At 35.7% G+C, this 15,422-nt stretch overlaps 1 protein-coding gene across 12 annotated transcripts in view; it reads left to right on the plus strand.

The window, feature by feature from the left end:
• The window catches only part of Rubcn (rubicon autophagy regulator), a 68,397-nt gene that overhangs the window by 16,182 nt on the left and 36,793 nt on the right, over nt 1-15,422 (plus strand). For 6 of the 12 annotated variants that reach the window (XM_021720167.3, XM_040270247.2, XM_021720171.3 and 3 more), the window contains exon 2: nt 7,263-7,416. In XM_021720167.3, the coding sequence (XP_021575842.2) occupies nt 7,378-7,416 (39 nt within the window). In that variant the 5' untranslated portion in view covers nt 7,263-7,377. Of the gene's footprint in view, nt 1-304; nt 413-1,869; nt 1,944-7,262; nt 7,417-15,422 lie in introns of all 12 variants that reach the window. The other 6 variants (XM_078043940.1, XM_078043942.1, XM_078043941.1 and 3 more) reach the window with 2 other exon arrangements.

Raw genomic sequence — 15,422 nt, forward strand, 5'->3', positions numbered from 1 at the left:
TACCTAATTCATAAACAGTCTTCCTGATGAGTTGGAATCATTTTTAAACATAAAGGATAGAACTTCAGTACATTTTCTGAAAGCAGTTGATATAGTGAAATGGACATAAACTTTAAAGCCAGGCAGACCTACATTTGAATCCTAGCTCCTCTGCTTGGTCAAGTTACTTATCCCAAATCAGTGGGAAGAATAATACTTTCTAGCTAGAGAGACTATGATAATTCTACATAATGTGCACAAAGCTCTTCAGAGTGTCTGGTATGTACTAGTTGCAAATAATTTTCTGCTTCCATCCAATCTCCAGGTTTCTTGAGACATGGTGGGTTTGTGTTCCACGGGTTACTATTTGCAAGAGTAGAGATGTTCTTCCTCCTTTCATAGCTCCTCTGAGTTGAAAACATTGGAGACTGAGGTATTGGGCTTTTTTTTTTTCTTTTCTAGCATTACTAGGGATTGAACCATGGATGCTCTGTCACTGGTTTAGCTACAACCCCAGCCCTTTATTTTGAGACAGGGTCTCAAATGCCCAGGCTGGCCTCAAACTTGCAATCTTCTTACCTCAGCCTCCTGAATAGCAGGATTTACAAGTGTGTGCCAATATGTGTGGCTGCCTAATTTTTAACTTCAACCTGGGAGTGTAGTTATGACATAGGTTCCCCTATTGTTTTCCAGCCAGCTAGCTATCCACTAGCAAAGTGCCATGATGCATTTTGTTAACTTTCCCTAGGGTTTCTTAAATGCCAGTTGTATAGAGGTTGTCTGCTGAAACTACTGAACAGTTAAAGGAATGGGCCTTCTAGCATCGTTCTGTCCCCCTAGACTGCCTTAGGCTATAAAGTTTACTTCTAAGCTTGGAATTCAGCTACATACACTCCTCAGTATACCTGGTACAGTGATCCAGATAGAATCAGAATTTAAGTGGTAAGATACTTTTTAGTATCTCTAAACTATATTCATTCAGCTGACCAAAAACTTCTCTTCCTGTTCTCTGTCTTAATAGCATTTTCCAATCAATTAGAGGCCAGAGCCTCAAAATGAAATTTGATGTTTCCCTCTTCTCCATTTCCTATATCTAGTCACTAGATTCTATGAATTCTGTTCCTGATTTTCCTTCGAAGTAAAGGAAAAAAAATTCAAAAAAAAAATCAGGGTATAGTCTTGCTTTAGGCATGGTCAGTCTAGGTTCTGAAAGTCAAGGATTTGTCCCGGTCTGTGAGCTCTGCTTCCTGATGTGTTGGTTTCATTTTCAGGCAAACTTTTACAGGATAACTCTTAGCAACTCCAAGTTTGGCAGTCCCAATAAGACAAAAAGTACATAGTCCCAATAGCTTCTGCAAAAACAAAAATCCTGGGACTGACTCTTTTTGTTCTGATTTGAGTTCCTGTTCTTGTGATCAACATATGGAATATGCTACTCAGTTGGACCTAAATTATATACCCAATGTTGGATCCTAGGGTCAAGTGAGACCTTCTTGGAACCTCATGAATCAAAGTTAATTGGTAGAGGTATGTGTGTGTGCCAATATGCGTGGCTGCCTAATTTTTAACAGAGGTATGGTAGAGGTATGGTTCCCCTGTGGAAAATCGAGAGTTCTGTCACCAAAATAAAATGTCATGAATTCTGGGCAGATGCAAACCATGCAGAATAGTGTTATCTCTCATCGGGATTATTTTTGTATACCAACCAATCTTCCTGTCTGAATTTAGTTTAACAATTCCAAATAGCGTCTTCACACTGCTACTAATTTAATTTTTGAGAAACAAAGTTACTATGGTATTTTACTCAGAATTCCAGTATTCAATCTGTTTGTTATCCCTTATGAATCTCCTAGTTACAGAACTATGACATTTGGCCCTTTTCTTTTTTAGTTGTAGATGGACACAATACCTTTATTTTCATTATGTGGTGCTGAGGATCAAACCCAGGGCCTCACACATGCTAGGTGAGTGCTCTACCACTGAGCCACAACCTTAGCCCCAGACATTTGGCCATTTTCACATCTCTCTTGCTCTTCTTTTTCTTGCTTCTCCACAGTCCCTGTAGTACCTCCATCTTTGCCAGGAAAGCTTAGTCATCCTTTAACAACTTCTTTAGAAGGTAACCCTAACCTGTTCTTTTCCATTCTCACTTCACAGCATAGTGCCTTCATAGCATAGTTAAGTGCCTGTTTCCTCCATTACTTTTTGAGTTCCCTGAGAGATGGGGACCCTCCTGCTCAAATAACCTAGCTTCCTAACACAGTTCTTGACATATATTTGATGTTCCTGAATATTTGTTCAGGAAATGAAAAGATTAACAATTTGAACATGGCTTTTACAGTTGGGCAGTGCCAGTGGTACTCTTGCTATTGAAAGGACCTTTTATTTCTCCTCCCTATTCATTTTCATTTTTTTCACATTTATTTTTGCTTCATATTTTTCCCTTTTCCCTTTGATCATGCTAAGGGTTGACAATTCATATAGAACAATAGCAAAGCAGGTTAATCATATGATTTTTTAGCAGTTCACCCTGCTAATTCAATTAGTAGTACTCAAAACAATATGAAACATACACCCCATAGAAATGTACCCTTGTAACTTTTAGGAAAACTGCTATTGTCAGAACCCAAGAGGGGGAGTCAAATCAGCTGACTACAGCAACCCTAAGCCTGAAGATTTTCTCAATATTCTTTCTCCTCACAGCTGTTTCTGCTTTTTTTTTTTTTTTTTTTGTACCAAGGATTGAACCATTGAACCCAGGGGTGCTTAACCGTTGAACCACGTCCCCAGACCCACTCTTTTTTAAAATTTTGAGACAGGGTCTCACTAAGTTGCTAAGGACCTTGCTAAATTGATGAGGCTGGTCTTGAACTTGCAATCCTTCTGCCTCAGCCTCCCAAATTGTTGGGATTACAGGCATGCCCCACCACACCCTGCTGTTTCTGCTTCTTTATAGCTTTATCACTTCTGTTAGGTGGATTTTTTCTTTTTTCTTTCCTCTTTATCCCTCTCCCCCTCCTCCTCCTCTTCTTTTTTGATCTTTTACTCCACAAGTTTCATCATATTGTCTGGGTGATTATAGACCTACTTTGTCCAACATGATTGCCACTAATCACATGTGACAATTTAAATAATAGTTTTTAAGTATTAATAGGAGGAATGGTATATCAATGATGTATATTATGGGAGCGCTAATAAAGGAATTATAGTGGACCAGATAATTTAGAACCTCTGGAAAAGAGATTGAGCTAGAGGTGAACCTTAATCCCTGAATGGGGTGACAAGAAGCATTCCAAAATGAAAAGATCTGTATGAAGTCACAGAAATAGAAGTGAGATTGTCATTTTATAATAGGGAGAGAGGTAGTCTATATTGTATTCAAATTAAAGAATACTGAGCAGGAAAATTGGTGTTAAGATTGGGGCCCAGTGATTTAAAATCTTTGAACTTCATACCAGGAAGTCTGAACATCATCCATGGTTAGTTTTCTGACATAAGGGATTCTCCTGCCTTTGGTTAAATCTAACTCATTGTTGAAATTCACTAAGTTCAATATCATTTAAATTTAGTATGGTTGGTGAGACATCGGTTTAATAGGTATGAAGTCACCAAGTATGCTATAGATACTGCCTATTTCCTCCCAGATATTAAGATTTGACCATTAAAGGGATGGAACTGGCCAATAATTAGGTTCTCCTAAGTACCCTAGAGCCGAGAGACTATTTATAATAGAGTCAAGTATTGGTTTTTCTATATTAAAAGCAGCATAAATACTTAACTCTATAGTCTACAAGTTAAAACTGTATAGTTAAAAACAGAAAATATGTAGCCAGATAGAAAAAAGTACTAAACACAAATTAAGTGTGGGAGTCTCTTGCTACCTCAGTGTTACCAATAATTATCTCTCTTAATTTTTTTTCCCTCTCCCTTGAGGAGGAACCCATTACTTCTTTCCAGGAAGTGTTTTCTAGAATTAAAATTCCCAGGGGCTTACCTGACCACAGTCTTTCAGCCTAGGAAGCCCCTGATACTTGGGTATTAAAAAAAATCCTTTATGGTGCTTTCCAGTTTCTTGTTTGCTAACTTTGTTCAGATCATCAATCCATTATTAATTACTGGTTCCAAAGAACACTAAACTTTTCCCCTCTTCTCTGTGTTCCCTTAATATCACCAAAATTTACCGCTATAAACATTTTTTTTTTAGTGTGTTTATGTTGTGGCATAAATGTAACATTACATTTTGCCTTTTTATAGTTTAATATACTGTCACTAGCTTTGGAACCTTTTTGATCAAGAATTTCAATTCTTTCATGGTATTTCATTATATGAATATCATACTTCTCTCTCCTTACTTAGTACAGACTGATCTTCAACTGTAGTGAAGTATCAGGTAATGATACCATGACCCAATCTAGATAAAAGTCACTGGATGGAAGGCATGTGCTGATGAGCTGAAGTTGTTTCTCTTTACCACTAATAAGAGTACTTGGAGATTGATGATGTGTCTGTATATATTTATTCCATTGAATCTCCCTTTATATTTGCAAAGTACTTTCCCTTATTTATTATATATCACTTATTTTTAGTTATTAATTATATTTTAGTTACATATATATGATAATACAAGTTTCTTAAAAATAAGATTTGTTTGTAACTTTTTTTTGTTTAAATCTTGGTACTCCTTATTATAATTTGGCAAACTTAAGACTGAGTTGGCATTTAGGAAAATTATTTTTCCTCTAGATGTCCTTGAGTCACTTAAGCAATTTCTATTCCTCTTTAAAGGAGGAATGTAGTCAAAATCCTCTCAAAAGAAATTAGGTAGGGGGCTGGGGCTGTAGCTCAGTGGTGGTAGAGCACTTGCCTCACGTGTATGAGGCACTGGATTCTATCCTCAGCACCACATAAAAATAAAAATAAAGATTTTGTGTCCATCTAGAACTAAAAAAATATTTTAAAAATTAGGTGGGACTTTATTCTGAAATTGGTTTTACTGTGAGTTGATGAAAATGATTTAGGTGGAGGTGAGTTATGCTTTCCCTTGCACTCCGGCCTAGTTCCTCTTTGGCAGAGAGTGAGAGACTTAGAAATACATGCTTTTATTTTAGGGTGTATAAGGAAGAAACATTTTGTGTACTTGTGAAAGCTATTCTTCCAAGGACTACTCTCAACCTAATACACTTCTCAATCTAATATACTGTGTCCAGGTAAAGGCTACTTGTGAATAAAAGGTGATACCATACAAATAATTATTACCAAACAGGTTTAAGCTAGGAAAAACTGGCCTTACCAGCTGAAAATGTGGTTAAATAGGGAAAGGATATTTGATTTCTCCATGGTGATTTGTTTGCTTGCATCTAATGGATTAATCCAACTGCTATGTATGGGCATCAATTGAATTTAGTATTTCAACACTCTGAAAATGATAATTGTATCATTAGAGTAGAGGACACTAACAAGGTGAAGACACAGACTAATCATGTAAATCAATTTTTTAAAAAAGTTTGGTTTACTTCTAGGTAAGCATATATGTATGTGTGTGTGTGTGTGTGTGTGTGTGTGTGTGTGTGTACACATATACACACACACACACCCCAAATATAGATTATTGAGTATATTATGGAATAAAAGTCACATTCTTTTGTAGCTTTGACAACTCAAGGGAATGTTACTGTGGAGAAAGAAAAGTTCTTTAGCATCATCCAAAGGAAGCTATTAGTAGATCTGAAAGTTCATAGTTTTGAGGATTTCATTGCTCTTTGTATAACTTTGGAAGCAAAGCCCTAGGGTGATAGGGTATTTGATGTTTGCTTGTGGAATTTATCTTGCTATTCTTTGACAGCTAATGTAGAATGAATCAGAACACAGATATGCAGAGTCACCTGTTAAGCCAGACTGGTTTTCAGGCCTGTAAGACTTGACTGTAGTCTGTTAGAATGTGAAAACTGTGTCAGAAGACCTGAGGTTAGCTCTGATAAAGCATAGTTGGAGCAAAAAGTTGGCAGTCAGTTGGCATTTTAGTGATCACGTTAGTCCCTCTGATATAGACATAGAACAAGTCTGGTGATCCATGTTTAATGAGATAAAGTTAAGGTAACTGGTTGTCTCCAATTTAAATAAATTCTTGTTCACAAGACCTTCAGAGCAGAAGACATGAGTGAGATCCATCTGGACCTCCCTTTTGAGATAACACTCTTATACCCTATCTATCATTGATTTTATTTATGAATTTTACTTTCCTCATCTACTTTCCTAAAATATCTCCAAAAATTAACAAAAGAGACTAATTTGGAGTATTGATAGAAAAGATTTTAATTCAGGACCCCCCCATAGATATTTATATGATATAAAACAGTTATGGTGAAAGTTCCCTGAAGAAATCATTGCCCTGAAGAAGGAATTATATTCTAAAAAGAAATAAGAGGAAGATAAAGTGTGCAACATAACGAATGGGGGCCCAAGAGGCAGAGTTTGACACTTCTCATGTTTTCCTTGCCTAGTTTGATTGAGCATATAGCCAACTCTTTCATTCACTTACATTTGGTTTTGAGTTTTTATTGTGTTGGAAACTATATTGAGAAAATGGAGATTTAAGAGAAAAGTTGAGGATCTTCTAGGACAGCAATTTCAAACTTTTCCACCAAAGTACATCAAGTCATCTAGGAGAATGAGCTGATAATGGACTGGTTTGGGAACATTTCCTGAAGTGACTCAGTGCAAACTTTAAAACATTTTTGTCTGAATTTTAACTTAAAAATCATGGAGGACATTTGTGTTCTTATCCATATTTATGTGAGTATGTACATGAATACTTTCTGCCCTTTCCTATGTTGTACTTAGTGCTTAGAAGTAATATTGAATACAAAGTAGTGTTTTGGCTTTTTGTTTGCTTATTTGGTAAAAGATTTCTGGTTCTAAGTAAATGCACTCATCTTTTTGCCCTTGTACTGTCACTGTTCAGAAATGGATCTTAATATGTCATACTCCTAAATACACAGAGTTGTAGACTACTTATGTGAGGATTGAATTAGGCAGTAGATGAAAATCATTCACAAAGTATAATGTGTCATGTAAAATAAGGGTGTTTTGATAGTTTGTTTCTTCTTTTTAATTTTAGTGTTCTTTATAGTTTTATCCTGTAAGAGTTGAGTCTATTCTCAAGTGTAAAATGAATTGAGGAGAGAAGGTTAGAATGTGGGCAGAAGGATCCTTGGCTTAGACTTTGTTTGGTATGATCAGAAATCAGGTATAACAAATTTAACTAAACATTGATATAATTGCAGGAGAGAGCACTGGCAGTTGCTGGGCAATTTGAAGACTACTGTTGAAGGTTTGGTGTCAGCCAATAGCCCCAATGTTTGGTCCAAGTATGGTGGCCTGGAGCGGCTTTGTAGGGACATGCAGAGCATTCTCTATCATGGGCTCATACATGACCAGGTATGTAGAAATCTTCTTTTATTTTTTTCTAATTCTGTATTACTTGTTGGAAACAAATAGTTAACAGTTGCATTAAGGTGTTTGGCAGAGAGAAGGTGAAGGGCACTAGTCTGTGAGCTTTTTTTTCTTTTTTTGGTTGTAGACAGAAACAATACATAACTTCTATATAAATCAGTAGAATTTATATGTGATGCCAAGGATTGAACCTAGTGCCTTACACATGCCAGGCAAGTACTATACCACTGAACCACAACCTCAGTCTGTCTGTGAGCTCTTGACGGTAGGATTGAGATTTAATACATTATTTTTTTTTGGATCCAAAACATTTTACTTAGTGCCTGATGTACTATGGATGTCAGTGGAATGAATAAATTGCTGAGTGTGACAGCATATTATCAATGATCAGTTTATGTTAACTGTTGTTGCTTTAACAAATGACTATGAACTTAATGGCTTATTATTTTAAGTTATTTTATTATTAAAACACTAATATTATTTTAATAATATATTATTGTGTATAATATATAATATGTAATAATATATAATTATATATACAATCTGTTATAGAACATAGTAGTATATATTATTATATATGAGTATATAATGTTATATATTTTAATAATAATAATAATATTACTATTATAACTTATTATTTGAGGTCACATTTCTGACTTAAGTTTCACTAGGCTAAAAGCATGGTATCTGCAGGACTGTGCTTCTGGAGGCTCTAGGGGATTCTCCCATTTCTTTGCCTTTTTGGCTTCTAGAGTTGCATTCCTTGAATTCTTTGGCTCCTAGCCCCTTCCTCTATCCTCAATACCTCTTAGAAGAACTCCTGTAATTACAGAGGGCCCACCTGGATAATCTCACCATCTCAAGTTCCTTAATTTTTTTCTCCTCCTCCTCTTCCTCCTTTTTCTTCTTCCTCCTCCTCTTCTTCCTCTTCTTCATTTTCTTCTTCTTCTCTTTCTTCCCCTCCTCTTCCTCCTCCTCCCTCCTACTCTTTTGGCAGTACTGGGGATTGAATCCAGGGGTACTGTACCACTGACCTACATTCCTGGCCTTGTAATTTTTTATTTTGAGACAAATTGTACAGACTGACTTTGAATTTGAATTTGCCTCAGCCTCTTGAGTACCTGGGATTATAGATGTGCAGTACTGTATCAGCCAAAAGATCCTTAATTTAGTCACAACTGCCAAGTCCCTTTTGCCATAAAGGGTAACATTCACAGGTTCTAGGAATTGGGATGTGGATATCTTGGAGTACCATTTTTTTTTTTCTTTTTGGGTACTGGGGATTGAACTTGGGGGCACTCGACTACTGAGCCACATCCCCAGCCCTATTTTGATTTTACTCAGAGACAGGGTCTCACTGAGTTGCTTTGCTTTGAGGCTGGCTTTGAACTCACGATCCTCCTATTTCAGCCTCCTGAGCTGCTGGAATTACAGGCATATCCCGCTTATAGGACTATTGTTAGTCAACCAAAGTCAAGAGGCTTCCCCCCCCCCCCCCGAATCTTAGGTTTGTTTTAAAACCATGGTTCACATCCCAACACCCCCCTCCCGATTCTCTTTGAATTAGATTTTTCATTGTTTCCTAAATTCAAAATTTTTTATTACTATCTTTGCTTTAAATTAGTAATAGGATGAAAGAATTAAATACTTTACTTATAGGGCTAGTGAGAATTCATCCTCAAAATTCACATGAAAACTCCAGCAGTTTTAGAAATGACTAGTGAAAACGAGGTGAAGAGAAGTGAAGATTAGCTTGAGTAGTTAATAGTGATTGAGACATTAGGATTTTTCTCTTAGGAGCATCCCAGAACACATTTGATAGTTTTGATTTTAATTTGTGTTTTTGTTATAAACTTTATTTGATGTTGAGTTCCTTTTTCTTTATATCCTCAATTCTAATAACGTTGAGTTTCAAAAATAAATGGAATCCTATAATACTTAATGGTTTTTGCTTTATCTTTGGCAATTACTCCATTTGCAGTGTTTCAAATAAGGTTTTGTTATGGGTAAAAATTTCTAGTGAGTCATTGGGGTTTAGTACAGTCTTTTAAAACATCAAACTTCACAAATATAAGCACAATTATGTACTTATAAACACTCATATCCTCCCATGTCATTTTGCTTCTGAAAAATATCTTTAAACCAGTGTTCCTGTTGGGTATTTTTATAATTCAATGGGAAAGTTAGCTTAGATTAGAATTTTTCTATTCAGAGTAAGTTCTGAAGGTGAGTTCCTGTATCTTAAAGGACTTGGAAGATAGAAAAAACACGAGCATTTAAAGAGCTGAATTCTAATGGTCATCATTTTAAAAACATCTTTCCAGCTGACTGCATGGCTATGCTTGTAATCCCAATGCCTTAGGAGGCTGAGGCAGGAGAATTTAAAGTTTGAGACCAACCTCAGCAATTTAGCAAGGTCTTCAGGACTTAGTGAGACCTTGTCTCAAAACATACAAGAAGGGCTGGGAATGTGACTTAGTTGTTAAATGACCCTCAGTTCAATCCCTGGTACAAGGAAGGAAGGAAGGAAGGAAGGAGGGAAGGAGAGAGGGAGGGAGAGAAGGAAGGAGGAAGGGAGGGAGGGAATGAAGGAAGGGAGAGAGGGAAGGAAGGGAGAGATGGAGGGAGGGAAGGAAGGGAGGGAGGGAGGGAGAAAGGAAGGGAGAGAGGAAGAGAGGAAGGAAGGAGGGAAGGAGGGAGCTAGGTGCAGTGGCACATGTCTGTAATCCCAGTGACTTGGGCAGGAATCAAGCAGGAGGATCAAAAATCCAAGGACAATTTAGTGGGGCCCCAGCAATTTATTGAGTCCCTGTCTGAAAATAAAAAGGGCTAGGGATGTGGCTTGGTGGTAAAGCACCTCTGAGTTTAATTCCTTCTACCAAAATAAAATATAAAACACCATTCTAGGAATATGAAGGCAACATTGTATAATGGACTGACAAAAGTCTTTGGAATCAAATAGTATGTAGATCAAAATATAGACTCAATGCCCAAGTTCTTGGGAAATAAAATGACATAATAATAAATAAAATGACAATAATTATGGACTTTAAAGTTGCACTGCTTTTTTTGTTGTCGTTGTTAAACCCTTTTTATTTTTTTATTTTGGGACAGGGCCTCACTTAGTTGCTTAGGGTCTTGATGAGTTGCTGAGGCTGGCTTTGAACTTCTAATCCTCATGTCTCAGCCTCCTGAGGTGCTGGGATTACACCTGACCACACTTCTCATAGTTTAATCTCAGTGTCACCATAAATTATGTAGTAATGGGTAAGTTATGTTCACTGGTGCCCACCTCCAAGGGTTGCTGTGAGACTTAGGTAATACATGAAAAACATTAGAAAATATAGTTGTCAGCCAATCTTCACTATTAGGTGATATTACTTAACTTTTTTGAGCCTTGGCCGTTTTTGTCTATTCAGATGAGGATAATGATATTTATTTTATAAAATAAATCTTGATGGAAAAAATTAAGTGAAGAAAATTAAATGAAGAAAAATCTGTCTAGTAGTTTGTGGCATATAAGATGTAATTAATATTCCTTCATTATTTTAGTTTCCAATTACTTGTAATTCTGTGTAATCAAGAACATTGAAATTTTTTAAACCTCTTTTTTTAGAAGTAGTTGGACACAATACTTTTATTTTATTTTATTTATTTTTATGTGGTGCTGAGGACCGAACCCAGGGCCTCAAATGTGCTAGATGAGCGCTTTACTGCTGAACCACAATCCCAGCCCCAAGAACATTGAAATTTTCAAAACAATTACATTCACTCACTGAACTCTGTTGTCTGCCCTCACTGCTGGTGATCTTAACAGTGCAGTTTAAGAAAAATGACATCTATGTTACCTAATCTTATGAGCATTTCTCCTTTGAATACTATTTTATGTGTAGTATTGTTGACCATCATGAAATCCTGATTTATATGACAATATCTTATGTCATAGGATTATTGTTCTTCATTTGTACCACTCTTCAGTTTCTTTCCCTAAAATTTCTTCCTTTTTTTGGGGGGGGTGGCGGTTACTGGGGATTGAACTTAGGGGCACTCAACCACTGAGCCACATCCCCAGCCCTATTTTATATTTTATTTAGAGACAAGGTTTCACTGAGTTGCTTAGTACCTTGCTTTTGCTTGAAGCTCAAGTTGAACTCGTAATCTTCCTGACTTAACCTCCTGAGCCACTGGGATTACAGGTGTATGCCACTGAGCCTGGCAAATTTCTTCCTTTATGATTTTTTTTGTGGTGTTCTCCTGTATGTCCTTGTCTCTTCTTACTCTGTACATTTTCCTGAAACAATCTCATCTATTTTCATTGTTGTAACTATTACTCATGTATTGATGATGCCCAGCTCAGACTTCTCTGATGAATTCTAGGTCCATAAGACTAGCAATTTCCTATATCTTGCCATATGGCTGTCCATCCTACAGGCTAAGCACAATCAATACTAAACTTACTTTTTCTCATGAGATTATCCTTCCTCATGATATTCTTTATACTAATTTGTAACATTGACTTACTAAGTGTGCTGAGCCAGTACCCAAGAATCATAGCAACATGTTTTACAAAAACTGCAAACTTCCTGGACTAATGACCAAAATAGATACCAAGTCAGAGGTGCTGCCTTTAGTGGTTAAAGTACTTATGTCTCAATAATAAATAGGTTCTTTTCTTGGCCCTATTACTAATTTTACATTTTCATCTAGAGTAGTCACTTAACCATATAATTAGATAGTTTATCATCTGTACCAGAAAAAGAAAATGTGTCATGATGAAATAGTAAAGTCAATGAGATTCTTAAGAGAAAGATGCTTTGTAAATGCATAATATTAGAAGCATATTTTGTTCCAGTTATTGAAAGTATAATATCTGTGAAAGCACCTGGTCATCAGAATAAAAAGCATCAGAGTATGTGATCACTTGCCAGACAGCAGTAGTGTTAATAAATAAAAGCAGAGCAAACCAGGCAAATCTGTCATATATTTCTCTCTCTCTCTCTGTCTCTCTCTGTCTCTCTCTCTCTCTCTCTCTCTCTCTCTCTCTCTCTCTCTCTCTCTCTCACACACACACACACACACACACACACACACTTCTCAAGTAGAAGCTCTAATGGGGAAAAATAAAAAACAATAGATTCATGCCAATTTCATTACTGCTTTGTTCTGCCTTAAAAGATCTAAGAAATAAAGACTGTGTCAAGGACTTATCTTTCCTTTTTCACTTCCTCCCCAAAAGATTAAGGCTTTCAAAGGGTTTCAGGCTGCTGTGTCATCAAGCTATTCTGGGTATTATATCCTTGGGGGGGGGGAGGGATACAATGCTTCATGTTGGTCATGTCTCCTGTGTTTTCATAAGGATGTGTAATGGAATATGAATTATTGTTTTTTAATCACTTAGGGCATTTGAAAAGCTATAGCATCATGATGGTATTTTTTTAAGTTGTAGATGGACACAATATCTTTATTTTTATTTGTTTTTATGTGGTGCTGAGGAATGAACCTAGTACCTCACACGTGCAAAGAAAGCACTCTACCACTGAGCCACAACCCCAGCCCATGATAGTATTCTTAATCAAGGATCTTATTTTCCTTGACAGCCTGTATCTGGACTACCTTTTAGTCCTTCCATGAAGCAAGGCATATTTTATAATCTCTATTCTACTACTGGAAATGTAGAGACACTCAGACCCTGAGATAGCTGAATTAGGAGAAGTCAAAGAATTCCCTGCTTTTCCATCACCAAGAAGAAACTGTTCATAGCAAATTAGCCCAATTTTAAAAATAACAAAAATAATGAAAAAGATTTGTGTTTTTTTCTGAGTATGTAAATTATATAAATTCTTATTTGTTGAACATTTGGCAAATACCAGAAATAAGAGTAAATGTCACCCATAATCTTAACACCAAGTAATAACAACTTTAATATTTTGTCAGATTGTCTTGAACTTTTTCCCATGTATTTATATGCTTTCTAAAAATGGTAGTATCACTGTTTATCACTCTACAACTTATGTTCATATCTTCAGTTTTTTTGAATATACCATTACTTTATGTGGTTAAAAACATTAGAAAGTATAAAAAATATAGTGAGGAATCTTGTTCCTTTCTGATCCCATAGTTAACTATTATTTACTAGTTTCTTTCCAGAGAATTTCTACATCATCTTTCTTATATAAACCACACCTATAATACATCATACAGAATTTCCAGTTTCAATTTCTTTGTACTGAATCAGTAACTTAAAGATCCTATAATATGAATATAAAAATCTATATTTTTATGTTTTTTTTAAACTTCTAAAAATTGTCTTGCCTCTACCTAATTTGACTTCAAGTCTTTATGACTTACCTTTATTGAAAAGGCTTTTCAGAGCATACTACTTAGTATTCATAAATATATCAGGATTTTTTTGTTTTTGTTTTGTTTATACTGGGGATTTAATCCAGGCTCAAGTTTACCACTGAGCTACATACCTAGCACTTTTTAGTTTTTATTTTGACATAGAGTCTCATGAGTTGCTTAGTGTCTCACTAAACTGCTGAAGCTGGCCACGAACTTGCAATTCTCCTGTCTCAGCCTTACTAGCTACTGGGATTACAGGCGTACACCAGCACATCTGGTTATACCAGTTATTTTCTCAATGTGCATAATCATAATTTTAAATGTGAAATTATAACAAGTACAATTGACAAAAATAGATTTGGGAACATAAAATAACATTCTTGGTAAGCTGCACCTTTATTGGTTGTAATAAAAGTGCATGGTTATTCTAGGGAATCATCTATACCTAACTGGAGAAAATGCTTCTTTCCCAGAATAAGAAGAATTGGGAAGCCATCACTTTTTCATCAAATATACAGCTTTATCTTTAATGTATATATAATATTACACATATGTATATAACCTAATTTATCTAATCAGGACTCTTCAGACAAATGTTCAAGCTGTTTATGTATTTTTATTTTTTATAAAATGAACATTCATACTGTTTTTTATTTTATAAAGAGAAAATTTTTTGAGGGTTGGTTTTTTTGTTTGTTTTTGTTTTGGAGTGCTGATGATCAAACCCAGAATTTTCAGTATATTAAGCAAGTGTTCTACCACTTAACTACATCCCTAGCCCTGTAAAGAAATTTAAAATGTGTAATACTATCTTTTCCTATTGGTTGATAATATCATTTTTGTCCTTCATTCTGATGTGATTTATTTTTATTAATTTGTATATGTTGAACCATTCTTACATTTCCCAGGATAAATCCAACTTGATCATGGTATATAGTCTTTTCTCTCTCTCTCTCTCTCTCTCTCTCTCTCTCTCTCTCTCTCTCTCTTTGGCAGTACTAGAGATTGGACCTAGGGGCATTCTACTGCACCATATCTCCTGCCCTTTATATTTTTTATTTTGAGACAGGGTCTTGCTAAGTTGCTGAGACTGACCTCAAACTTGCAATCCTCCTGCTTCAGCTTTCCCAGTTGCTGGGATTACAGGTGTGCACCACTCAGTCAGTGATAATGAAATACAGTCTTTTTTATATGCTGTTGGAATTGATTTGTTAGTATTTTGTTGAGAATTTTTATATTTACATCCATTGGGGATACTAATTAGTATGTTTTTTTTTTCTTTTTACTGTTATATCCTTGTCTGGTTTCGATATTATGGTAATGCTGACCTCATAGAATGAGACTGAAAGAGTTCCCTCCCTTCAAATTCTCTGGAAGGAAACTAATAAACGAATAAACAAATAGTTTGAGAAGAATTGGTATTCAGTTTATTTTATTATTTATTTATGTTTGTTTGTTTTTGGCAGTACCAGGGCTAACCACTGAGCTATATCCCTAGCCCTTTAAAATTTTTTTTTTTTAATTTTGAGAAAGGATCTTACTATGTCCAGATTTCCCTTGATATTGCAATTCTCCTGCCTTCCATGTCATTGGGATTATAGCTGTGCACCACCACACCTGGTAATATTAGTTTTTTAAAATTTTGATAA

This window comes from Ictidomys tridecemlineatus, chromosome 3 (genome assembly GCF_052094955.1).
Source record: "Ictidomys tridecemlineatus isolate mIctTri1 chromosome 3, mIctTri1.hap1, whole genome shotgun sequence".
NCBI classification, from domain to species: Eukaryota; Metazoa; Chordata; class Mammalia; order Rodentia; family Sciuridae; genus Ictidomys; species Ictidomys tridecemlineatus.